Source organism: Xenia sp. Carnegie-2017, unplaced genomic scaffold (genome assembly GCF_021976095.1).
Source record: "Xenia sp. Carnegie-2017 unplaced genomic scaffold, XeniaSp_v1 HiC_scaffold_14, whole genome shotgun sequence".
Classification (NCBI taxonomy): domain Eukaryota; kingdom Metazoa; phylum Cnidaria; class Anthozoa; order Malacalcyonacea; family Xeniidae; genus Xenia; species Xenia sp. Carnegie-2017.
Window position 1 is genome coordinate 8,293,380 of NW_025813447.1, and position 26,773 is coordinate 8,320,152.

General features: G+C 33.5%; 2 protein-coding genes and 2 long non-coding RNA genes across 4 annotated transcripts; 3 read left to right on the forward strand and 1 right to left on the reverse strand.

Annotated features, from left to right (window-relative positions):
• Positions 1-2,632: 2,632 nt before the first annotated feature.
• LOC124433962 lies at positions 2,633-8,596 on the forward strand. The gene is made up of 4 exons (XM_046983835.1): positions 2,633-3,018; positions 3,148-3,282; positions 3,424-3,559; positions 8,341-8,596. The coding sequence occupies exons 1-4, from the start codon at positions 2,680-2,682 to the stop codon at positions 8,544-8,546; spliced, it is 816 nt and encodes a 271-aa protein (XP_046839791.1). The 5' UTR covers positions 2,633-2,679; the 3' UTR covers positions 8,547-8,596.
• A 596-nt stretch (positions 8,597-9,192) lies between these two features.
• Positions 9,193-9,923, forward strand: LOC124435192. Its single transcript, XM_046985139.1, has 3 exons — positions 9,193-9,323; positions 9,440-9,688; positions 9,805-9,923. The coding sequence occupies exons 1-3, from the start codon at positions 9,230-9,232 to the stop codon at positions 9,921-9,923; spliced, it is 462 nt and encodes a 153-aa protein (XP_046841095.1). The 5' UTR covers positions 9,193-9,229.
• An 878-nt stretch (positions 9,924-10,801) lies between these two features.
• Positions 10,802-11,351, reverse strand: LOC124433966. The gene is made up of 2 exons (XR_006944660.1): positions 11,294-11,351; positions 10,802-11,100 (listed from the first exon to the last, which is right to left on the reverse strand). It is a non-coding gene; the product is annotated as an uncharacterized LOC124433966 (long non-coding RNA).
• Positions 11,352-13,614: 2,263 nt separating this feature from the next.
• Positions 13,615-15,990, forward strand: LOC124433965. Its single transcript, XR_006944659.1, has 2 exons — positions 13,615-13,678; positions 15,186-15,990. It is a non-coding gene; the product is annotated as an uncharacterized LOC124433965 (long non-coding RNA).
• The last annotated feature ends 10,783 nt before the right edge of the window (positions 15,991-26,773 follow it).

Below are 26,773 nucleotides of genomic sequence, written 5' to 3' on the forward strand. Positions count from 1 at the left end.
GATCCAAATTTATAACCTCCGCTGTGTGAAAAATTCTATTCCTCATTACACGTTGTCTACACAGCAAATTTAGTTACGAAATGTTTCTAAAAAAAAATGGTCTAGCGACTTTGTCATCTGATTTTTACCTTTTTCTGCATTTGCGTTGAATTGTTAAAGTTTGAAATAATGTTATCAATAAACATAAACGCAAATGTCTTCTGCCAATATTGTTTTAAAATGTTCTTTTCATTAGTAGAACTGTGCGTTTTAATATGCGGTTTGCGTGACACTCGGCAGGTGAAACAAGCCATTATTTACCACGTCAACACAAGTCAAAATTGCAATGAAAATGTCCATATTGAGATGATATAAGAAGCATATAAATGTTGAGTGAATGTTTTGAACAGGGGAGTATGGTTGAATGTCTTTAGATGTAGATCACGCAGATTAGCTGAGTCTTGAGAAGTCAATATCAACACAAACAGTAGCTACTTCTCAGGATTCTATTAACCTAGACGTTCTGCTTGTACAAGCTTATAAACTTTGACTTAACTAAAGAGTTTTTTCACAATTCAACAAATAATTATAAACAGATAAAAATGCAAAGAAATTTGTTTAAGTTGTGCACTATCCTAGCTCAAGCTCCGTGCACACAGTTGCTATTGATTAGAGGAAAGATGAATTGGTAATTTTGTTAATACAGTTGTGTTTAACTTTGTATCAGATAACCCAAAGTGGAGTAGTTATAAAACGCAGTTTTGAAAATAAGGTTGTAGCCTATCTTAAACTCTTTTCTATTAAACTGGTTATTTATGTAATGAACGTAGATGTATCCTATCTGTATATTTCTTAGAAAGAGAATCAAATAATGTCTGAAAAAGCCTAATAGAAGTTTAGATTCAAAGAAATGGATAAAATGAAAGCTGTTGTTTCTTTCCATTGTTTTTTTAAACAACATGTGCAAACAATTATGACAAATGTCAAGCATCAGTAAAAACAGAGTAGCTAAATGATGTAACTTTTTCTAAAATTGTGAAATGGTCTATTTTTCAAGTGTTATATTTAACTTAAACTTGTACTTGTTCATCCTATCGATCGATGCTAGTGCTCACATCTTTGAGTACATAATGCTGGAAAATATTCATCTAAATTAAGAATTCTCGAACTACTTGTTAATACGTGTTCAATTTCTTATTTCAGGTAATGTAGGAGACCTCCCATTTTGATAAAGTGTACTACTATATAGATCTAAGCTGTGTAATATTCGCGGTATAGTGTATGTCGAACTTTTAAGGTCTGCATGTCGAAGCTTCAAAAAAGTCTTGAGGAATGGCACAAAATTTAGGTAAAGTTACTCATGAAAATTTAATGAGCAGCGTCATGGAAATGCCACCAATAAAGAAATTGTCGACTTTTTCAATGAGCAACTTGTTTCTTTATGCAGCTTATAGCCTTATTGAATTTTGTCCTTCTTGTGTTACAAAAGGAATTCTTTCTCAAGCTTAAGACAAACATATTTTTGCGCGCACGAAACTAATGGGGCATTCTTTTTACTGAGATAATGGCTTATATAATTCTAAATTTTGTCGAGTTTGACAACATGTCTAACAGAATTGTAAGTTATAGGTGCATGGTCAGAACGTCAGAAAATGCTAGAAGCAACAATCTAAATTTCTCTCATTATCATTTAAACATGAATATAGATAGATAATAAATTCTTACATAACTAGTCGCATCAATGGTGAAATTCCAATAATTTGATAAGTTACTTTGAGCTTTAAGCATGTACTTGTTCTTGGTTCATGTTGATTTTCCTAAATGAATGCAAAAGATAGCAAAGTAAATAGAAAATGTGGAATGAGTCTCTATATGATGAAGTAAAGCTTGTAGAAATATAATATAACAAGCACTTTCAGGGAGTTACAGCTTATTTATACATTTATTATTCATGACAATACACGTGATAAAACTTTCAAGGTGGTACAGCTGTCATTTTAGTACTGGTATCAGCGACATCGATCTAGTTATAGATAACAGGTAAATGCTTTGTATTAAATGATATTTTGTATTTTTATACTAGTGAAGTACAAAATAGGTACGCATTGCGTGCATGTGCGCGTAGCACAATTCAAGTGATGTATGTTTAACGTTTAACATTTAACCATTGAGCGCTTATTCAAAAGCCTTTTTAACAATTTTTGGCTAAATCTTATGTGTTCAGCAATATAACTTTCAAAAGTTTTGTAAAGAATAAATTTTACGTCCTTCACAATGTCAATTAAAAATGGAATGCATGTTTTCTTTCGTATAAACAGAATACATACAACTTTGACAATATTGCGACACTGTATCACTGTTTTTACATCAAAGAGTTGTGTAGTTTTGTTGTTACTATCTTAAAGTGCCCCTGTCAAAAAAATGAAACTCACATATATGAATCTTTGTAATACGTACATGCGTTATTTGAAAATCGAATTTCGATTCTGAATTTAGTGCAGAAATTATAGTCATTTGAACATAGAATTTTGAGAAGTAAAAATTCGAAAACCGCGCATAAGAGATTGGTACCAAATCAGTCTAGTGACGTCACAGTAGGATCCGGTCAGGCCTATTGATCCACGAAAACATTAGAGCGTGTATTCTCGAAGTGTTCTTGTACTGTAGTTGGCGGCCCGAAAAAGTCACGCAAAATAGAAAATGCCAAATAGATGTATTGTGGCTTGTTGCTCTAATGTCTCTAATGTAAAAAAAGGAGTCTCGCTTCATTTCATACCGTTTTCCGGAGATGAAAGGCCAGAAGCCAAAATAAGACGTAAACAATGGATTGATTTCGTACGGTTGAAACGGGCAAAATGGGATCCAACACCTAATTCCAGTATTTGCTCAGCACATTTCGCAAAAGAAGATTTTTCGCAAATGTTTTCTGGTCTGTCGGCTAAAGTACCTAGATTAGCTACCGATGAGATTGGCGTCGTGGCAGTCCCTAAATATAATATTGCAGCTGAATGTCCCCCGTCAGCAAGAGCCAAGAGAAGGGTAAGTTTATTCATTCCATTTCAAGAGATTAACGCACGCTTTTTAAAACATGGTAAATACAGTAAAATACACATGAACCTATTTTGAGAATCACTGTTTTGTACATAAATTTGTTGACATTTTCGAAAGGTTTTAAAGGAAGCATTGTCCACAAGTTTGTCTCGACCAGGAGAATCAGAAGAAGAGCCAGAGGATTTCGAACACTGCGTGCCAATGGAATTAAATGTGGATGAAGAGATACCAAGCGATGTTCCTTGCAGCAAAGTATATAGTATATACCTTTATTCCTGCTAGTATAGTGCGATCTTACAATTTGACTTGCCATTCGTGAGCTTTTCTGTCAAAACATATGTTGACCCCTACTGACATTATGCATACATTTTGAGAAAGACTTTTTTCTTTTAGACAAACAGCGCTTTGACTCAGACAGATGGTTGTGTTGGTTGTGCGTACCTACTGAAAGAGAAAAGGAAAACATGGAACAAATATGTAGCTCTGAAAGCAAAATACGATGAATTAGTGAAAGCCAAACGTTCTAAAGGTATCGTGTTTGGCTCATAAGTACTGCACACGTTTCGTGTTTTCACTACAGGGGAAACCCGTATAATATTTCCGGCATTTATCAGCCGTGGTGCCGGTTATTATAGCTGTTGTAGAACTTCATATAAGTCATGCTATAATGATCAACTATGTCATGTGATGATGATATATTCTGTTCTGTTCGTACTGCTTTTTTGCGCACACGCTGTTGTTGTTAACTATAATAAATATATCCAAATCAATCAACGGATGTTTTCATTCTTTACCTAAATATTCTTAACGCCTAAGTACGATTAGGTAAACCGAATGAATGTGTATAAAATATATATGGGGCCACAAGTTTTTCACACTTGTTGTGTCACGTGTTACCCTCTTTTAATAAAGTTTAATCAATCAATCAATCAATCAATTTAATGAAATTTTTGTGTTAAACATGGCTGATGTAAACACGTTGAAATTCGCGAAACTGAATGGGTCGAATTACCGCTCTTGGTCCTTCAACATGCGCTTATATTTGGAGAGTCATGATTTGTTTGAGCATACAGATGGAACGGCTGAAACTCCAACGGAAGATGCTGATGCAGAAGGGCGACGAAAATTCGTTTCAAGTGCGAAGAAAGCCTGGACATATATATGTTTAGCCATAGAACCCGAATACCAGATTCATGTTAGAGATACAAACACAGCCAAGGAAGCTTGGGATGCCCTGAAAAGGCAGTTTGCTCGTGAATCATTGCTGCAAAAGTACGCTTAAGACAACAATACTACTCGCTTCGTTTTCATCCAGGTAATGATATGATGGAACATGTAAGTCAGTTAAAATCTTTGCACGATCAACTGAAAGAAATGAATGTGTCGATCGATGATAAGGAACTGGCCATGACATTGCTTGCCAGCTTGCCGGAAGAGTTTAAACCCCTGATTACGGCACTAGATGCAGTGGGTGATGAGAATCTATCATATGATAAGGTGAAAAATATGTTATTGAACGATGTTGAAAGAAGTGTGAATACAAAAGCTAAAGAGAATGCATATACAGTACGGGGAAAATATATGAAAGGCAAAAGCAACAATAATGAGAAAAATGGTATGGTATTTCGTGGAAAATGTCATAATTGCAAAGAAGTTGGGCACATCGCCCGTGATTATCCAAACGGAATATGAAAAGTGGTGGGAACACCTTCCATCAAAAGGAAAAGAAGAATTCAGCTTGGTATGCACAGAAAGAAGATGCTTTGACTAATGAAGAGAAAGCATTGGTAGCTACTGATCTGCTGAATAAATCAGTATGGATTATTGACTCGGGAGCAACACAACACATGACCACTGAGAAAGATCGCTTAACAGAATACATAGCATTTGACAAACCAAGTATTGTTCATCTAGGAGACAATCGGTCAATACTGGCATTTGGTCAAGGTACTTATCATATTGTGTGTGATCTGGGAAATCGTAATCAAGCAATAGCTCTACATGATGTTCTATATCTACCTGATCTTGATAAAACTTACTCTGTTCGAGCAATGATCAAATTAGGTGCAACAGTGGAATTCAAAGGCAAGAGGTGTGAAATTGCTAGAAATGGGAAGTTGCTAGCTGTTGGAAATCTTCTAAGTAAACTTTATTTGCTACAAACAAAAGAAGAAGATCATCATGTATACATTTCACAAAAACATTCTATGCTTGAACTATGGCATTATCGATATGGTCATTTAGGTATTGACAATATAAAAGAATTGATGAAAGGGGAAATGGTTTATGGAATAAGTAATGAAGACAAAAGTAAGGAACGTTCAATTTGTGAAAGTTGCATTATGGGAAAGCAACATAGAACTGAATATCCTAAAGGAGGTGGAAAGCGTGCAACTAATCTCATGGAATTGGTACATAGTGATGTCTGTGGACCAATATTGCTTAACTCATTTGGTGAATCACGGTATTTCGTAACTTTCATTGATGACTTTTCTCGTTACACGTACGTCTATTTTATCAAGAGAAAAAGTGAAGTTTTAGAAAAATTCCAAAAGTTCGTTAATCATGTCACCAACCTCACTGGCAAACCAGTTAAAGTGCTTCGTACCGACAATGGCGGTGAATATTGTTCAAAGGAATTCGAATCATATTTGAAACAAAAAGGAATTAGTCATCAGTTGACAGCTCCTTATAGTCCTGCACAAAACGGTGTCTCAGAAAGGATGAATAGGACACTTGTGGAATCTGCCACGTGTATGAGGCATCATGCAAGTCTACCAAGAGAATTTTGGGCTGAATCTGTCAGCACTGCCGCCTATCTTCGAAACCGAAGACCCAATAGCTCACTCAAAGGAATCACGCCTTATGAAGTCCTTTTTAATCAGAAGCCTAATGTGTCGCACTTGAAAGTATTTGGCTGCTTAGCATTTCTCCATATTCCAACCGAGAATCGTAGAAAATTTGAAGAAAAGAGCCGACGAGTTATTTTTGTTGGTTATCCTGCTGGAACCAAAGGTTATAAACTCTATGATCCATTATCAAAAAGATTTATCCGTGGAAGAGATGTTATGTTCGCTGAAAAGAAATTTTACGAATTTAGTAAGGATTCTTCTGCACAACCCAAATCTTTCTACTATCCCGAAGAAGATAAATCAATCGAAGTTCAAGAAAAACAACCTGAAAATGATGAAGGTGACCAAATTGTTGATGACATGAATGTCAATGAAAATGCGGTGCCTGGTCAACAAGTGGGAGAAAGTTATGAAGAACGTTTCTTGCGAGAGACTGAAAACTTGAATGCAAAAAGGATACGCAGACCTCCACGACGATTTGACGACGAGTGTTATATTGCTGATAACCTCACGGAAGATGTTGATGAGCCTTTAAACATAAAAGAAGCGTGGACAGGAGAACATGCAAATCAGTGGAAAAAGGCAACTGATTCTGAGTATGACTCTTTAATCAATAATGGAACATGGGAACTCGTTCCTCCACCAAACAACAAGAATATTGTGGGAAGTCGTTGGGTGTTCAAGGTGAAGCACAATTCTGATGGAACTGTCAACAGATTTAAAGCTCGTTTGGTTGCTCAGGGATATTCTCAATCCGAAGGGATAGACTACCAAGAAGTATTCTCACCTGTAGTTCGTAACACAACTATAAGATCACTGTTGGCTGTCGCTAATATCTATAATTGGGAGATTCATCAAATGGATGTCCATACAGCGTTCTTGCAAGGAGAATTGCAAGATGAAATATACATGAAACAACCTAATGGTTACGTTGACAAAGATAGACCTGAGTTCGTATGTAAGCTTAGGAAAAGTATTTATGGCCTCAAGCAGGCAGCTAGGTGCTGGAATACCTCTATTGACACCTATCTTACATCAAACGGATACAAGAAATCAACTGCAGATCCATGCGTCTATGTTAAGTCAGTAAAACAAAAAAGGAAAAGATTAACTTCGTGATAATGGCTATTTATGTTGACGACATGCTATGGTTTTCAAATAATTCAGAGATGCTAAAAAAGGAAAAAGATATGATTGCTGAAAGATTTAAAGTGGACGACTTAGGAGAAGTGAAATATGTTCTTGGAATGGTGATTGAACGAAACCGCAAGACAAGAACACTATCCATTAGTCAGCCAAAATATCTGGAAGGGATACTTAAGAGATTTGGGATGGACCAATGCAAACCTGTCACAACACCGATGGAGACTGGAATGAAATTTGAGTCATTGTCAAAAGATGAGACACCAGTGGAGACTCAAAGATATCAAATGGCAATTGGTTGTCTGACCTATGCAGCTACTGCTACTCGTCCCGATATTTCATCGGCAGTCGGAATTTTGTCGAAGTTTATGTCTCGACCGAGCGTAGTACATTGGCAAGGTGTAAAGAGAATCCTCCGGTATTTAAAGGGAACGTTGGATTATGGTTTGTTATTCACGGCTACTAGTTCAGATCCTGTGTTATCCGGATATTCTGATGCAGACTGGGAGGTGATATTGAGACCAGACGATCAACTTCCGGATATGTGTTTCAAATCCAAAATAATACTGTCAGTCGGAGAAGTAAGAGACAGACCTCAGTATCCAGATCAACCACTGAAGCCGAGTACATAGCCTTAAGTTTAGCAAGCCAAGAAATTGTTTGGTTGAGAAGATTGCTTTCAAACATTGGAACACAGCAAGATGAACCATCTATAGTTTTCGAAGACAATCAGGGAGCAATAGAACTTACAAAAAATCCTAAATTCCATAATCGAACCAAACATGTGGACGTAGCTTTTCATTTTGTCCGTGAACAAGTCAATCGTGATGTGATGTCTGTGGTATACTGTTCGACAGATAATATGTTAGCAGATATTATGACAAAAGCTCTACAAAGAAAAAGTTTTGAGAACTTTCGAGACATGTTGGGAGTCAAGAAAATTAAGTAATTCCCAAGTTAGAGACATTAATTGGATTAGTTAAAAAAAAAAAAAACAAAAACTTTTTATAGTATGATCATTAAGTGGGAATGTTGAAGAACTTCATATAAGTCATGCTATAATGATCAACTATGTCATGTGATGATGATATATTCTGTTCTGTTCGTACTGCTTTTTTGCGCACACGTTGTTGTTAACTATAATAAATATATCCAAATCAATCAATGGATGTTTTCATTCTTTACCTAAATATTCTTAACAATAGCTGTATTGCTAAACTCACGCGATAGAATTAAAAGAAGACATTTTATGTTAAATGATAACTTTATGAAACTTTTTTAAATTAACTTGTTCGATTTGTTTATTATTATGTAGGTGTTCAGTGCAATATACTGAATGACGAAGAGGTCATTCAGCACAGAGCTGAATCAGAAATGACGGCAGGCAACGACGTAAATGAAGAGTCTGAAGACAGCGAAGTTGAAATGGACACGGTTGCGGACGACGATTTTAAAATAGAAGACGAGGCTGAATCGGGAAGATCGGAATTTGATGAATTAGAAGATGAATGCAGAAGGTAAAATATTTGACTTGTTTGTAAATGCTATCTAATTGTGAATCATTCTATGTCTTGATGGCACCCGTATGACTCTATCTTCGTTTAGGAATACTAGAGAAAACATACGGAAGGAAGAAAAATACATTGTTTTCCAATCCCAGTTGATGTTACTGTTTAAATTTTGCCATGTTTGCAAGGCAGATAAGCCGCTCGTAGAAATGGTAACAGATGGTACACTAGTTGTTGTCAAAACAACCTGTGGAAACCCCGCGTGCGATAAAAGGAATAAAATTGTTCGAAGAATTTGATAGTATTTCTTATTCTTACTTAAGAAAATGGTGCTTCCGACAATCTTTCTTCACTGGAAAAACTATCAAAGAAAGATTCTTGATAGATTACAGGCTCTGGAATCAATTACCATTTCTGGTGACGCACGACATGACAGGATGGGTCATAGTGCAAAATATGGTGCTTACACAATATTTTGTTGTACTTCAGCTGAAATAATCGATTTTAGTTTGATCCAGGTATAAACAAATTTTAAAATTCAACCTCAAGCAATGTGACTATCATTCAAAGGTTATGCTGATTGTGTCTCTTCCTTAATTGTAGAGAAATGAGGTTGGAAGCAGCACAGGAATGGAATTCAAAGGTTTTCAGAAGTGTTTGAATTTTTTGTTGGATGATGGTCTGAACATTTCCACAATGGTGTCAGACAGGCATCAAACCATTGCTAAATACATGAGAGAGAAACAACCAAGAATTACCCACTATTTTGACCTATGGCACTTGAAAAAAAGTAAGTTGTTGTTAAATGAATGCAAATCAAGTTTCTATCAGTATCCGATACACATATAGCATATCGACAGAATCAACCCAAAGTATTAAACAGTTTTCACATACTTTTATTACAAGAGTTACACAAGGTATTGAACAAACTTGCAAAAGAGGCAGATTGTGAAGAACTGGCCGAATGGGTAAAGCCATGCATTAATCATTTTTATTGGAGTGCTACATCAACACATTCAGGAAATGGTATGGTTATACTTGCAAAATTCAAGTCATTCCTGAGTCATGTCATTGACAAGCATGATGGATTAGATGATCCATTGTATGATAAATGTGCTCATGGTGAACTGACTCCAAGAAAGTGGATTCTTCCTGGTATGTGTTGGTTGATTTCATTGTTTACAGCTTCATTTAAATTGACCTGTCCATTTTGTTCCAAAAAACCCCTGCACTATTACTTTAGAGAAAGCTTATTTTTTACATTCACTTAGATTCTCCAGCTTACATAAAGCTAAGAGATGCAATGCTTAACCAGTCCTTTGTAAAGGGCATTAAGCAAGCTTCTCCTTTGAGCAAACTAGTTGTTTGGAAGGATTCCACTCAACCATAAACCAGTTCTCACCAAAGATGAATGCATATTCATTTTCTGGTATATATTGCAGGTAGGTTATTATGTCAAAACAACAAATGTTGATTGTCAGTGGTTTGCTAATTTTCTAAGACACATCTACCTCATATTAGGCACATCCTAGCTGCTATTCACTTTAATGCAAATTTGTCCCGCAAAACAAAATTAAATAAAGATGGCACCCCAATGATCAAGATATCATATCCAAAGTTTAAAGGGGGTGAAGCCACAGTTCGAGATATAAAAGAAAAACAAAACTTTGGTAAGTAATGTTATAGTGGCATGAATGTCAAATGTTCAAATTTTTCTAGCAAGAGTGAATTTTTTCTTGCAATGATTTCAATAAATATGACATTATGTTAGATTATGTTGATGAGATCTACCAGACATATGTGAGAGCATCTCAAAATGGCAGTCTTAAGATAGCTTATGAACAGCTGAATAAGATGGCACCTGCTCCCATGAACACCATGCTTGAAAAAGAGAGAAGAGAAATAGCTGTGATGAAGAGAAATGCCAGAAAACCATTGTTGTTGAAGATATGCCTCCAACAACACCAGGTGCATAATAATAATCTAAAATTAAGTTAATCTTATCCTTCTTTTTTTCTTCAATGTGTATGTAACACCAAACTCTTTCGTCATTTGGATTAATATCTTCTTGATTGACTTATCGTATAATGAAATTTTAGTTTCAGTAGTCCTTACTCAAGAAAAGGCGGCAAAGGGTGGCAAATCATCTGCCAACAGAGCAAAACCAAGGTGTTCTGTCTGCAGAAATTTAATGGCAGGACATAGCAAAATAAAGGACTGTCCCAAAAACAAGAGAGTCAGATTAGATGCAACAGAGTGACAACAGAGTTAGAACAAACGAGATTATAACAAGATCAAACAATCATATTACATAATCAAACAATCATATTACATATAAATATAGTTTTTGTTATAATTTGACGTTAATCCCACAAACCCTAAATACAACAGTTGAAAATTTTCAAGAGATTTCCTCTTCCACAAATCCTACAAAATCGTCATTGTCAGCTGGTTGGAACTGCCGTCTTATTTTGTCATATGCACATGCCGGTAAGGGATACCTTTTATTTCCGATATGTCCAAAAACTAACCACATAAAACTTCTATAAGACGTACTTCGAAAAAATCTACAAATTAAAAATGCAATTAATACATTGAAGTGGCCAAAAAACAGGTGGTATTTTAGTTTATATATAACTCTTTTTTGAATTGTAGTGTATGATTGTATCTTAATATTTTTAGAGTTAAGAATATGAACAGAAACGATTACAGAAACATAAATGACACATTGTCTTTCTCTCAAAGTAATAATGCACTTACTTATCTTCTGTGCTTGTTTGACGGTACTCCTGCTTTTCTTAGTACGTAACTTTGCAGCTGCTAGACGAAGTGACCACTTGTCTAAGCACAGGCTATGAAAACCAGGATGGTTGACAATGCAAGTCGGAGGATTCTCAGTGTTGAGCTCTTGCAAAACGAGTTCGCTATTCAGTGCTTGTTCGCACTCTTCTATTTCCGTGCAACACTGACACTCTTTAACATTGTGAAGAAGCTCAACTCGACAATTGCCACATTTACACCTTAAAACGTTATTTTCAAAACTTAATAAAGAAGCTCTGTACTGTAAATTTCATTTAAAAGAAATCCCGATGAATTATATTACAAAGCCATCAAATAATTACCATTGGTCATATTTCTCTTCGCCGTCAAGTCTACGTTGAAGTTCTTTCAAACGGTCATCATATTTTGTTTTCTTCCACGGTAGTTAGAAAGCCATTCTTCATCAGCAACTGGTTCATTGCTGTATGGGCCAACGTCTGCGTTGTCATCTGTGCTTTTGTCGTCTTTAGTAGCGGACGCTTCACTTGTCTTTTTTATATCGAATATCCCGGGATAATAATTCCAATCAGAGTCGTCTGTTTGGTAGCTAGTACTTTCCGTGTCTGAGTTCGATGAGGACATTATTAGAAAAATTGAGCGAGTTTTGATTGTAAATATCGACCTTTGTACAATAATTTTTACTATTTGTAAACAAGCTGAGATGCGAACCGGTTCCTACTGTGACGTATTAGTTACCAGGTTTCCGACTTCGCGATTTTAAAAAACTTTTGCCGTTAAAATTTGAAAATTTTGCAATTCATACCGCAATAACTCGGCAAAAATCGTTTTAATTTAATTCTGATTTCCATTTTCATTATGTACATATCACAAAGATTCATATGTGTGAGTTTCATTTTTTTGACAGGGGCACTTTAATAACATTTTTGATAGGACTATATTCTGTTCCAATTGCGATTAACGCATGTTTAAACTTTGAATGCGTTAATCTTTGTTGTAGTGTTTGAAAAAGAATTGAAAATAATTGACTATTTTGTCGTTGTTTACAATTACCCGAACTCTTTTCCCAAGAGAGTTTTTGCCGAAAACAATTACCGTCGTTTCATTCGTGTGAAATTTCTTTGAGAAAATTAGAGAGAGCTTTATGTGTAGCGTCTAATTAAGATGTGAAAGAATGTCATCGAGGCCTTGTTCTAGCTCTAAGTATATTCTATATCAAAACATATCCCCTTTAAGTTTATGGTTAAAGTAAACTGCAATTCACAATTTTACAATTCAAACTTCGTCTCGCAGTTTTCCTTTGTATTAATTATTATTTTTTCATTCCTTAAATTTTTGTGAAACACCAGAAAATACTTGGCAAATTAAAGAATTGTAAAGGTAAATGTTAAAACCAAAACATGCTCATCGCGCACCGAAGACTTGTTGTTAAGATAAGCATTTCCTTTGGTTTATTTTGTCATGACAGATGCACTGGATACAAACTTTGGGGGTAACGGACTATTTTGCCTGACATAAAGGGCATTGCTCTAGAATTGCCGGACGAATCACTCTAATTTTCAAAAGTATTCTTGTTTTTCATTGTGATAAGGGGCAACATTTTCCGGTTGCCCCTTATCACAATGACCCGATCAAGAGATGACTTTCTTAGAGATGACTTAATCTTCGCCAAAATTAAACCAATCAACGTGTGACATTTGTCTGAGCCTTGTAATAAACTTTTATATTTCCGTTATTTGTTGTATACACTATTCTAACAAAGGAAAACGCTTTTAACCTAATGTCAATTGCGTGTTGCAATGTTTTGAATGAAAAACATTTCAAGAAAAATTAAATGTCTCTTATTGTATAATTTAAAGAATAGAGATTTATTAAAAATGTTACTTATAATATTGGCCAAATTTCTTGGTTCGCCCCCAATATATTGTGTTCTTCAGAATTAAATAAAACATCGTATATGAATCTACGCAATATATGTGATGACGTAATGTTTGAGGAATAAAGTAGTTTACGAATGCAAATTTTTACAAGTAGATAAAATGCTGGTCTTATAAATCTTTTAAAGTGACCAGAAAAGTCTGATAAAGTGCACGAGCAACTTTGACTCCATGAAAGCAGAAATTGAAAATAATTTTAAATTTTTCTTAAGCCACAAGTGTCTGTATTTACCACATAAAATTTCTATGGTTTCACAGCAGGAAATTAAAATTAAAATTAAAATTAAATTGAAATTAAACGCCTAATATTCGCTGCCAATCAGGACTTGGGAAATAGCTACAATTAAATTTTTACATAAACGCACAAAAAGCCCCAGTTAGCAAATAACACTATCATTTGAGCATCCGTAGGAACGAAAAACAGACTAAGGTAATGAAATTATTTTTATGACGTATTTATAAAAACGTTTATCCTTTTGATGACAGCTAAAGCTTTACTGCATATACTATTTGTACACTTATGTAGCTACGTTAAAATTTTTATGTAACTAATTTTGTCGCTACTACGTACAAGATTTATACTCTATATTAGTTGAGGAAGTGTTTTATGGTAGTAGTAGCTAGAAAAGCCGTGTCTACAGCATTTCAGAGAGCTCTAGGGAAGCTTTTCTTGTATCGTATTTTTTTGTTATCTCAATAAAAAATTCCCTCCCGAAAAAAATTCTAGAAAATTAAACATTTTACTCTATTTTCCGACTTGTTATCTAAAACCATTCGTCGTTAAAAACATTTTCACTTGTAATAATTAAAGTACAATTTGGATAAAAATAAAAAAGAACGCATTGGTTTCGTAAGCTCAGCTCTTCCTGAGGTACAGGACTACAAAAATTTGTAGAAACAAAGTTTGCCTTAAGAGTTCTTCTCAGTTCCACAATATAAGCCAACATTTCTTTTTCTATTAGCACTTTTACAAATCATTATTTCAAAATGTTTTCTTGTCTATTTTATATTACGCAAGTCACAATCGTTTGTATCTTATTGCTTAGCAACAAAGTATTGACAACTGCTGTGATACGAATTACGCTCAATTCGTGCCATCGACAATTTTATTTTGAATTTTTTTTTTTCTTTGGCAATGTTATGTGAAAATTCACTTGTAAACTGCCAAAGTTGCCGACAGTGATTGTTAGTATTAAATTCAAGAAAATTTAGTGAATCAATAGTTTTATTTTTTCAAGTAGTTAGAGCAACATATAATATAATTGGTGCAAAAGTTATTGTAAAATATAGCGTGTCAAAAAAATAGTCCTAGGCTCCTAGCAGAGCATTTTGTATCGTTGAAAAGACCTTGTCATATAGTATATCTATTAAATTTTGAGAAACATCCAATGATAACGTCATAACGCTGCTCATGAAAACCCGCTGTAGAGCGTCATGGATATTGCATACTGTGTCGTGACTTTAATTTAATCTAAACGGGTCTCCATGTTGGTGTCTGTTTTCTTTAAATATCGTTTTGATAAAGCAGAAAATTCTAAAAAGCAGCAATGAAATTTCGAAAAACAAACATAAAACGTGTAGGTTTTCCAATTACCTCTTTGAGCCACACTTGCTGACAAAAATGGTGAAAGTAATTACAGTTCTGTTCAGTATTATTATATTTAACTGTGTATAGATATAAATGGCAATTTTCAAATAAGAAAATATTAAATGTCATCTAAATCAAATTGAGTTTGTTTTTTCTTAAAGGTCAATTTATATATAATATATCTTTATAGGAGATGATACGAGCCCTTAATTGTCATATAACTTGAACAAATGACATTTTGTATTCATGTATATCGTATAACAATATAGGATAAACAATAAGGATAACAATTTTTAAGATTGTCAAGACTTACCATAAATTGCTAATACATCATTTCAACTATTTGCAGACACGGAAACAGCTATAAAGTTTTGTCATTCAAACGATACATGGAAAACATTGAAACGCACGTACATGGTCTTGTCGACAATGTGGGCAATCTCAGGAAAGAAGTTTCTAATGTCAAATTTAAAACCGAATTCAATAACTTGGTTTTACCTGAAATACCGAAAATGAATGGATTGTTAGACGAGCAATCGTCAAAGATTGCAGAATTGCTTAAAGAAATCGTTCAAGGAGAGAACAATTTGAGAACCGAGAATAACAATCTCAGTGAAAGAATTGACGATTTGACTGCAAGCAATGACCATTTGAGGGCAGAGAATAACGAATTTAGGCAAATGTTAGCAGGTATGCAAAGGCAAATTAACGAATTGAGGGCAGACAATGAACAACTCAGGGCAAGAATTCACCAAGTGATTGCAAGCAATGACGAATTGAAGGCAGACAATGACAAACTCAGGGCGAGAAAATAAAGCATTTAAATAAATGTGTGCAGATATGCAAAGGCAATTAACGAAATGAGCCAGAATAATTCAACTTGATTCAATAATATTTTGGGCTTTCATGCTCAAACAATATATTCACAATTTTTAAAGCAGATTTTAGACACCAAACCTAATATACTTAATATCTAAAAAGCACTTGATATCCGTCTGTAGCATCATTAACGATGTAAAGTTTTTAAAAATATGGCTAGTTGCGCCGGTAATTGTAATTTTACTTGTAGATATAAACATTGCTTAGTTTAATAACTTCATTTACACTTGTAATAATTTGTATAAAAATAAATAAAGGAATAGCTATACACAGTAGGTCTCGTGTTCTTTATTGAGTTCTATAAAGAATTATTCATGGTGCAACTTTATTAACTATTTAAAGTAGGTTAAAACTTAAAACTACAAAACAAGTTACTCAGTTTCTTTTAAATGGCTGTAAAATCCCCCGTTACACTGGTTACAATGTCGTGATTTCCATTCTCTCAGAAAATCACTTAATGAAATGTAAATAAAATTGATAGGTGTACGAACAATTTCGATTTGTGTAATATAGGATTGTGAAATATGCTTTTCTTGTAATTATTGTCTCTAACTACATGCAAGCAAATTTGGTGCAAGTCTCAAACATGCTGTTAAAATTTATTAAAAACTAAGTTTTGTGGTATTTTGAAGCACAATCAATGAAGAAAGCGTATTTACATTTAAGACTTACAGATTTATTTTTATCGAAAATGCATTTCAATTGAATAAAGTAACAAACAAATATTTCATTTTTGATTTATTGCACAATAAATTATTAACTAAAGAGCTCAGGCCTTAGCGGAGAAGCCATACAGAGCCGGATTAAGGGTTGGGCACCGGGCCACCCACCCAAAGCAGTAAAAAGGGGCCACCTACCAGTAAAATTGCGTAACGAATCAGACCAGACGCATTCATTGTCTGAAAGGAATTGGAAGTGAAATTAGACACATTTTAATTCACGGTAATGCCCGCCTTGAACTTTTCATAAAATCAAGCCAGCTTCTTGACTTATCTTAAAAATTAGCTTAGAAATGTCCGTTGACAAAGAAAAGCGTTGATGATGTACATTTTAAAAAGATTACTAAAAAATTTAGAGCAATTTATGATACAAGCAACGAAAACGGAGCTCATGCTAACAATAATACTAGCTCTAAACAACTAACAGTTCAAGGGACTTAGGCCATGTGACCGCCAGGCTCTTAAAGGTTTGGAGAATTTATCCATATCATTTCCTTTACTTTTACTTTTACTTTTGGAATTTGGAAAGTTTGCTGTCAGTTGTTGATAAATCTATTACTTTCCTTGATTAATGAATGTTAACCTACCAGGTTATTTCAGAAAGTTTTAACTTTTTCGGTCACCTATCAGAGATGTCCCCAGAAGAACTCAATGGAATCACGCTAAAAACTCGTACTTGCCTATCCTGAATCCGTGATGAATTTGATAACGTCCTTGAGGGTTAGTTCTGTCAGTATGTTGCATTTGCCAAACCAAACGACATTGGCTGCAAGCTCTTCTTGCTCAGGTTTATCATTTCCAAATGCTAGCAGACTAATTTTTTCAGCGTCGAGATTGCCTTGCAAATTTATCTTCTAATGACGGTTACTGAGCACGTCAATGGTTCAATATCAGGCCAATTTAGCAATCATGACCATAGAATCTGATGTCATGCGTGACTTGGGTCTATCTGTTATCATTAAGGAGTTTGCAGTAAAAAAATCAAGAAAGGTTAATGTGTAATGCTTGCACACTGTCAGAAGACGAACATTAGATATGATGGCGATAAAGATGATTGTATTGTATTGTTATAAAAAGGCCCAAATGTTTTTGCCCTTCTTTTTTGGACACGTGTGCTGATTTCAGACCCAAAGAGGTGTTTATTATTGAGTATTTTTTGATCGCTCTTATTTTTGTTTTTCTCTAAACACTAGGAAAATCACATGCACTCGAGTATCTTGGTTGAGTTTTTCATTTTCTAATTCATGAGCTTTTCATTTTCTAAGTTTTTCAATTTTCTAAAGAACATGAAGTTTAAGCCAAAAAAGGCCCCTTACAATAAAGTGGGCCTCATGCCTCCAATGAGATTGATAAAGCCATGATGAGCATGCACTGTATGAACAACGTACAGGGTTGCCAGACTTTAAGACGTATAATAGAAAAACAGAATCACCACATACAATTTATGACGTAGTTCCGCTCTATTATGCAACTGAAGAAATAATATTTACTCGTTGATATCATCAATTTAAAGGAAATCAATCTCAAAAGCAGGATCAATTTTATCATAATGCTTGAGATACTTCATATGCTAAATCAATGAATAAAATGCTTTCAATTAGGATAAGTCTTATTTCTCTGATATTTGTGGTTTATTTTATCCGTAAATGTTTCTTATGGTTTTTATTTGCTAAATATTTAGGAAATTATTATCCAAATCTGATATGTTTCTGCTCCATAGAGAGCTTCTTTCATGTCTTTAAAATCTGTGTTATTGATACGGTGTATCCTGATAGAAGCTGAAACGTTCGTCTAGATGATTTTTATCAGTTCAGACTTTTTTAAAAGGACTAAAATTTGTGGGCAGAATCAAAACGAATAAAAGATTTGATTAGAGAAAACAATACTATAGTTGAAACACGAATGAGTTAAAAAAATGAAACTTTTTTTAAAGCATTCAAAATAAATCATTTCATTGAACTTTTTCTTAGCTAAACGTTCAATGACCTGTCATTGAAAATGTAGGTCTTAGATTGCACTTGGATATGACGCAATATTTGGTTTGTCTCGTGTTCGTAAAATGAAAGTCATTCAGAAAGGAGATACGGGAAATATGATGTACACATTGGTGTTACAAGAATTGTGGTAGTCAAGTCTACGATACGTGAAGAGTGTTATTCGCGAAGAAAACAAGAGTAGATGAGTTGTCAACTATTCAGGTTTTTCGTTAATTATTTTATAATAGAGAATGTTTGAAATACACAACACAAGGCAATTGCATGCGTAATACTGTTTTGAATGTGAAAAGACGTTTTTTCTTTCTTTGAGTATCGTATCGTTTCCTATATACAAAACCATTTCCTTTATGTCGAAGTTCCTTTGCATTTGAAATTGTTAGATCCCTTAGCGTTTAAACAATAAGTGCATGTTGCAAAGGATTTTCGACGTAAATTTTAACGGAGTTATCATCGCAAAAACGATTACAGTAAAAACGTTTATCCACTTCTTTAAAATGGTGAGTTAGGGATTAGATTTATCACATCAACAGTAGGGATTCAAACAATTTTAATTCTACACGAAGGCAACATAAACTCGTAAGTTTTTAGAAAAATCAGGTCTTTTTTATAAAATAACTTCAAAATGCTGCATGGAGTTGGCAAATATGACGTAATGAATTTATCAAAAGATGTCGTTCACCTACCTGAAAAGTGACTCTTCTGGTAACTTGGCCATCTGTATTACACACGCATCGACGCCGAAACATACTTTAAGCTCTATCTTCAAGGTAGCTAAATGGATTTCCTGATGACCAGGTTCGCTGGTTTTCCTTCCATTTCGTTTCGCGAAAAATGTGTCTGTGATATGGGGACGACAAATGATGACAATGATTCAGATGTTTTTGTGTTCAAATTCATTTTTATGGTTCAGAGTTTTTGAATTTGACCATTTCGAATTTAACAGTTCGGCCTTTAGGTTAGAATCCCGGAACACCATAAATACAATTGGTATAAAATTTCAGAATGAGGTGCTGAATTGCAGATTTGTCGGTACAAAATCTTGTCCATCGCCTGACATGTAACTAGCAAACAGTTTTTTGATTTTAGTAATCGTTTGTAGACTTAGACAATTTGCAGTTCAAGTATAAGTTTACAAGAATGGACAAATTATCATCGAAAGTCTTGTAGAACAACCAATTACAAAAATATATGCATTCGATGAAAAAGCTTACACTTAGAAGCCTTTGTTCTTGACTTGCAACTGTTGTCTTCGGATACATCGAATATAATGTTGCAAAACCACTCCGGCAGGTGCGTACGCTAACACCACGGCTAACAATGATAAAATATTCTTTGGTATTAGCGGAAAACATGGCTAAATTGCAATTAAAAAATTGAACAACTAAATTCAGTAATTCTGTTTCAACAATTCAGATGACTCACTGAAAAGTCGAAAGTTTTCTACAGAAATTAATGATGCTGTGAAATTTATATATGTTTATGTATTGTGAAGTAAGATCATGGTAGCTTTGCATATTCTCCTTTTACTTGAAACCATCTTAAATTTGTTTTATGTTGAGTTTTATGTTATTTTTGTCATGATGATGTTATTATTGACATTGACAGAACAACTTAAGAAAATGCGACAGCTCATCTATAATATGGGATGAATATTTAGATCGGCATGCTGCTCACCTATAGTTCATGATGAGCATTCATCATCCAATGCATATATATGAGCAGTATTCTTTTAGTATTTGATAATCAATACAGACGTTCTTCCCCATTATCAATTGCGGAACTAATACTATATTGAAATGCAATTACTGCATGTGTTGCACTGGTGCTTACTACCTAAGAAAAACGTAATATGTTTTCTGGTATTTATGAAAGTTTTCCCTTCTTATTTCAAATAGCAGAATGCAGTGCAATACTATTTGCTTCTGCTAATGAATTTATTGAATCGAAAACACTTTCGTTGCTAAGAAACTATTGAAAACTTTGTAGCTAGCTAACATGGGCGTGTAAATGATCAGAAAATTTTTGAATATATGTCATCAAAAAGTGCTGGTCGGAGTTGTTCATTGCAAGAGCTTCGAAGAAAGAACTATAGATGCAAAATTTAGAGATGACGTTTTGTTAGTTTTGTTAACATAGAATTTTTTTGGACTCACTGTGCAGGAAAACTAGAAATTTTCATGTACACGTCGTTTGATTTTGTACACAGGAAGGAAGTTTTAAAATGTAAAAATGTTCGATCCAAATTTATAACCTCCGCTGTGTGAAAAAAATGTATTCCTCATTACAAGTTGTCTACACAGCAAATTTAGTCAAAAATTATTTCTAAAAACAAATGGTCTAGCGACTTTGTCATCTAGTTTTTACCTTTTTCTGCATTTGCGTTGAATCGTTAAAGTTTGAAATAATGTTATCAATAAACATAAACGTAAATGTCTTCTGCCAATATTGTTTTAAAATGTTCTTTTCATTAGTAGAACTGTGCGTTTTAATATGCGGTTTGCGTGACTATCGGCAGGTGAAAGAAGCCATTATTTACCACGTCAACACAAGTCACTTAAATCAAAATTGCAATGAAAATGTTCAAATTGAGATGATTTAAGAAACATATGCAGCTTATAGCCTTATTGAATTTTGTCCTTCTTGTGTTTCAAAAGGAATTTTTTCTCAAATTTAAGACAAACATATTTTTGCGCACACGAAACTAATTGGGCATTCTTTTTACTGAGATAATGACTTATATAATTCTAAATTTTGTCTAGTTTGACAACACGTATAACAGAATTGCAAGATATAGGTGCATGGTCAGAACGTTAAGAGCAACAAGCCAAACTTTTCTCACTATCATTTAAGCATGAATATAGATGGATACAAATTCTTTCAAATATTTGTATAACTAGTCGCATCAAAGGTAAAATTCCAATAATTTGATAAGTTACTTTGAAATTTAAGCATGTACTTGTTCATGGTTCTTTTTGATTTTCCTAAATGATTGCAAAAGAAAGCAAAGTAAATAGAAAATGTGGAATGCGTCTCTATATGATGAAGTAACGCTTGTAGAAATATAAATAACAAGCACTTTCAGGGAATTACAGCTCATTTATTACATTTATTATTCATGACAATACTCGTGATAAAAACTTTCAAGGTGGTACAGCTGTCATTTTAGTACTGGTATCAGCGACATCGATCTAGTTAAAGATAACAGGTAAATGCTTTGTATTAAATGATATTGTGTATTTTTATACTAGTGAAGTACAAAATAGGTACATTGCCGAAAACATATACCGATATTTCATTCGCATGAAATTTCTGTGAGATTATTAAAGAGAGCTTTATGTGTAGCGTCTAATTAAGATGTAAAAAAATGTCATTGAGGCCTCTGTTCTAGCTCTAAGTATATTCTATATCAAAACATATCACTTTATTTTTAAGGCTAAAGTAAACTGCAATTCACAATTTTACAACTCAAAACTTTGTTTTGCAGTTTTCCTTGTATTAATTATTTTTTCATTAAATTAAATTTTTGTGAAAAACCAACAGTTTTCCTTGGCAATATTATAATTCAAGAAACACCAGAAAATACTTTGATTGCAAATTAAAGAATTGTAAAGGTAAATGTAAAAAACCAAAACATGCTCATCGCACACCGAAGACTTGTTGTTAAGATAAGCATTTCCTTTGGTTTATTTTGTCATGACAGGTGCACTGGATACAAACTTTGGGGGTGGGGAACGGACTATTTTGCCTGACATAAACGGCATTGCTGTAGAATTGCCGGACGAATCACTCAAGTTTTCAAAAGTATTCTTGTTTTTTTTTGTTCTGCGTTTATGTCTTCGCATCTAAACGCAATATTTGAATCATTTGTTTTAAATGTTAATGTTTTCAAGAGATGATTTTCTTAGAGATGGCTTACTCTTCACCAAAATTAAACCAATCAACGTGTGCCATTCGTGTCTGAGCCTTGTAATAAACTTTTATATTTTCGTTATTTGTTGTATACACTAACCTAACAAAGGAAAACGCTTTTAACTTATTATCAGATGCGTGTTGCAACATTTTGAAAGACAAAAATTTCATGAAAAATCAAATGTCTCTTATTATATCATTTAAAAAATATGGATTTATTTAAAATTTTACTTATAATATTGGCCAAATATCTTAGTTTCCCCCAAATTTATTGTGTTCTCAGAATTAAATGAAACATCGTATATGAATCTACGCAATATAGGTGATGACGTATTGTTTGAGGAACAAAGTAGTTTACGAATGCAAGTTTTTACAAGTAGATAAAATGCTGGTCTTATAAATCTTTTAAACTGACCAGAAAAGCCTCATAAAGTGCACGAGCAATTTTGACTCCGTGAGAGCAGAAATTGAAAATAATTTAAAATTTTTTTCTTAAACCACAAGTGCCTGTATTTATCACACTGCAGCATTTCTATTGTTTTAAAGCAGGACGTTTGAAATTGAACACTTGATATACAAAAGACAATGGAAATGGTATAAGAATATGATGTAGACACCGAAGATGGCATAAGTATGCTGAAAATTGTATGCTTTAAAAAAGCTTGAAAAAGTTTTCATTTATGCTAAGTGTTTAAATTGAAAGCAACTACTGGACTCTTTTGCCACCGCGTGAGATAACTTTTACCTGTGATACCTGTCTTAGAGTTTTTCGCTGCCAATCAGGACTTGGGAAATAGCTACAATTAATTTTTTACATAAACTTACAAAAAGCCCCAGTTAGCAAATAACACTATCATTTGAGCATCCGTAGGAACGAAAAACAGACAAACGTAATGAAATTATTTTTATGACGTATTTATAAAAACGTTTATCCCTTGATGACAGCTAAAGCTATACTGCATGTACTTTTTGTACACTTATGTAGCTACGTTTAAATTTTTATGTAACTAATTTTATCACTACTACGCACAAGATTTATACTCTGCATAAGTTGAGGAAGTGTTTTATGGTAGTAGTAGCTAGAAAAGCCGTATCTATAGCATTTCAGAGAGCTCTATTGATGCTTTTCTTGTATCGTATTTTTTTTGTCTTCTCAATCAAAAATTCCCTCCTGAAAAAAATTCTAGAAAATTAAACATTTTACTCTATTTTCAGACTTTTTATCTAAAACCATTCGTCGTGAAAATATTTTCACTTGTAATAATTAAAGTACAATTTGGGTAAAAATGAAAGAGAACGCATTGGTTTCGTAAGCTCAGCTCTTCCTGAGGTACAGGACTACAAAAATTTGCACAAACAAAGTTTGCCTTACGAGTTCTTCTCAGTTCTACAATATAAAATCAACCATTTGTTTTTCTAGCAGCACTTTTTCAAATCATATTTCAAAATTTGTTCTTGTCTATTCTACATTACGCAAGTCACAATCGTTTATATCTTATTGCTTAGCGACGAAGTATTGACAACTGCTGTGATACGAATTACGCTCAATTCGTGCCATCGACAATTTTATTTTGAATTTATTTTTTTCTTTCCTCGGCAATGCAATGTGAAAATTCACTTTTAAACTGCCAAAGTTGACGACAGTGATTGTTAGTATTAAATTGAAGGAAAATTAGTGAATCAATAGTTTATTTTTTCAAGTAGTTAGAGCAACATATAATATAAATTGTGCCAAAGTTATTGCAAGATATAGCGTGTCAAAGAAATAGTCCTAGGCTCCTAGCTGAGCATTTTGTATCGTTGAAACCATGTTGGTGCCTGTTTTCTCGAAAGATCGTTTTAATAAAGGAGAAAATTCTAATAAGCAAGCGAGCAATGTTGGAAAAAAACATAATAAAACGTGTGGGTTTTCCCATTAACTTTTTTTAGCTGCATACGCTAGCAAAACGGCGCAAGAAATTACAATTCTGTTCAGTATTAATACTTTTGTAAACTTCATTAGTGGAAAATACTAAACGTCATCTAAAATAAATTTTTCTTTTTCTTAAAAATCATATATAATACACGTTGATGATATGAGAACTTAATTGCTATAAAAGAAATGACCTTTTCCTTTCATTTATATTGGATAACAATTTTGATAACCAATAAGGATAACACTTATTGCAATTTTCCTATACAAGATTTACATGCATGCAGGCAGAAGAAAATGATCTTATATGTCATTAAATTAATGCTCATGCAAAAGTTATTAGTTTTCATTTATATCATTTCCAAAACATTTATTATTTATATCCCTATTAATAAGTATTTTAATAATATATATATAAGTATTATAATAGTATGTATATAAATATAATCTTCAATGATTGATAAACATTCATTTTTCTGTCAACACGTGAAAGTGCAAAACTGTAACAAATCATTGCATGAATCATTTATATCAACGATATTGAACTTAAATTTTAAGTTAGTTCATGCTTTGTAAGACTTATTTAAAAAACTTTCATAATAATAGCTACAGCTATGCCAAGCTTTTTATATAGTTTCCAAGTTCTTATATTTGTTATAGCGTTTTATCATAGTAATGATGGGATGAGTAAGTCAACTTTGTCATTGCCCCGTCTTTTGCTACGCTTTAGTGACAATATGTTGTGAATGTAAAAATATTGTGAATTACTTAAGAGTTCTTCAATCCCAAATATATCGCAAAATACTTTAGCTGTTTTAAAAAAAGTAAGACCAGATGATAGATTAGAAATTTCACATTTAACTGGTGCTAATTTCATTGCTTGGGAGTTTTGTAAACGAACGTGAGGATAATTTGTGCTGTCGGGTTTTGTATTATGTCAAATGTTAACAACCAAGATAATTTATTATTTCACTTATACTGAAGATGACACCATGAGATGTCGAAACATGTCCATTTTAAAAACTCGTCGTATATATTAAATGCGTATTAGCAATTGTGCTTCCATGAAATTATGGAAACAATAAGGATAACACTTTTAAGATTGTTAAGACTTACCATACATTGCTAATAAATATTTTCAACTATTTACAGACACGGAAACAGCTATAAAGTATAGTCATTCAATCGATACATGGAAAACTTTGAAACGCGGACTTGATCTTGTCCACAATTTGGCCAATTTCAAGAAAGAATGTTTTATTGTCAACATTAGAGCCAATTTGAATAACTTGGCTTTACCTGAAATACCGAGAATGGATAATTTGTTAGAGGAGCAATCGTCAAAGATTGTAGAATTGATTAGAGATTTCCATCAAGATGTGGGCGAACTTCGTACACAAATGAGAACCGTGAATGACCAACTAAGGGAAAGAATTGACCAAGTGATTGCAAGCAATGACCTATTAAGGGAAGAGAATGACCAATTGAGGGCAGAAAATAACGAAATTAAACAAATGTTTGCAGATATGCAAAGGCAAAGTAACAAAAAGAACCAGAACAATTCAACTTGATTCAATATTATTCATGCTCGAACATTATATTCACACTTTTTAAAGCAGATTTTAGACACCAAACCTATGATACTTAACGTTTAAAAAGCACTTGATATCCGTCTATAGCATAATTTACGATGTAATGTTTTTAAAAATATGGCTAGTTACGCTGGTAATTGTAATTTTACTCGTAGATATAAACATTGCTTAGTTTAATAACTTCATTTACACTTGTAATAATTTGTATAAAAATAAATTAAGGAATAGCTATACACAGTAGGTCTCGTGTTCTTTATTGAGTTTTATAAAGGACTATTCATGGTGCAACTTTATTAACTATTTAAAGTAGGTTAAAACTTAAAACTACAAAACAAGTTACTCCGTTGCTTTTAAAATGGCTATAAAATCCCCCCGTTACACTGGTTACAATGCCGTGATTTCCATTCTCTCGGAAAATTTTCAAAAATGTAAATAAAATTGATAGGTGTACGAACAATTTCGATTTGTGTAATATAAGATTGTGAAACATGCTTTTCTTGTAATTATTTTTTCAAACTACATGCAAGCAAATTTGGTGCAAGTCTCAAACATGCTGTTAAAAATTATTAAAAACTAATAACGATACCTTAACTACTTTGAAAACGTCAGCTAAAATAGAGTGAGTTTTGTGGTATTTTGAAGCACAAACAATAAAGAAAGCGTATTTACATTTACGACTTACAGATTTATTTTTATCGAAAATGTATTTCAATTGAATAAAGTAACATACAAATATTTCATTTTTGATTTATTGCACAATAAATTGATAACTAAAGAGCTCAGGCTTTAGCGTAGAAGCCATACAGGGCCGGATTAAGAGCTGGGCCTCGAGCCACCCAACTAAAGCAAGCAGGGGCCACCCACCAGTAAAATTGCGTAACGAATCAGAGCAGACGCATTCATTGTCTGAAAGGAATTGGAAGTGAAAT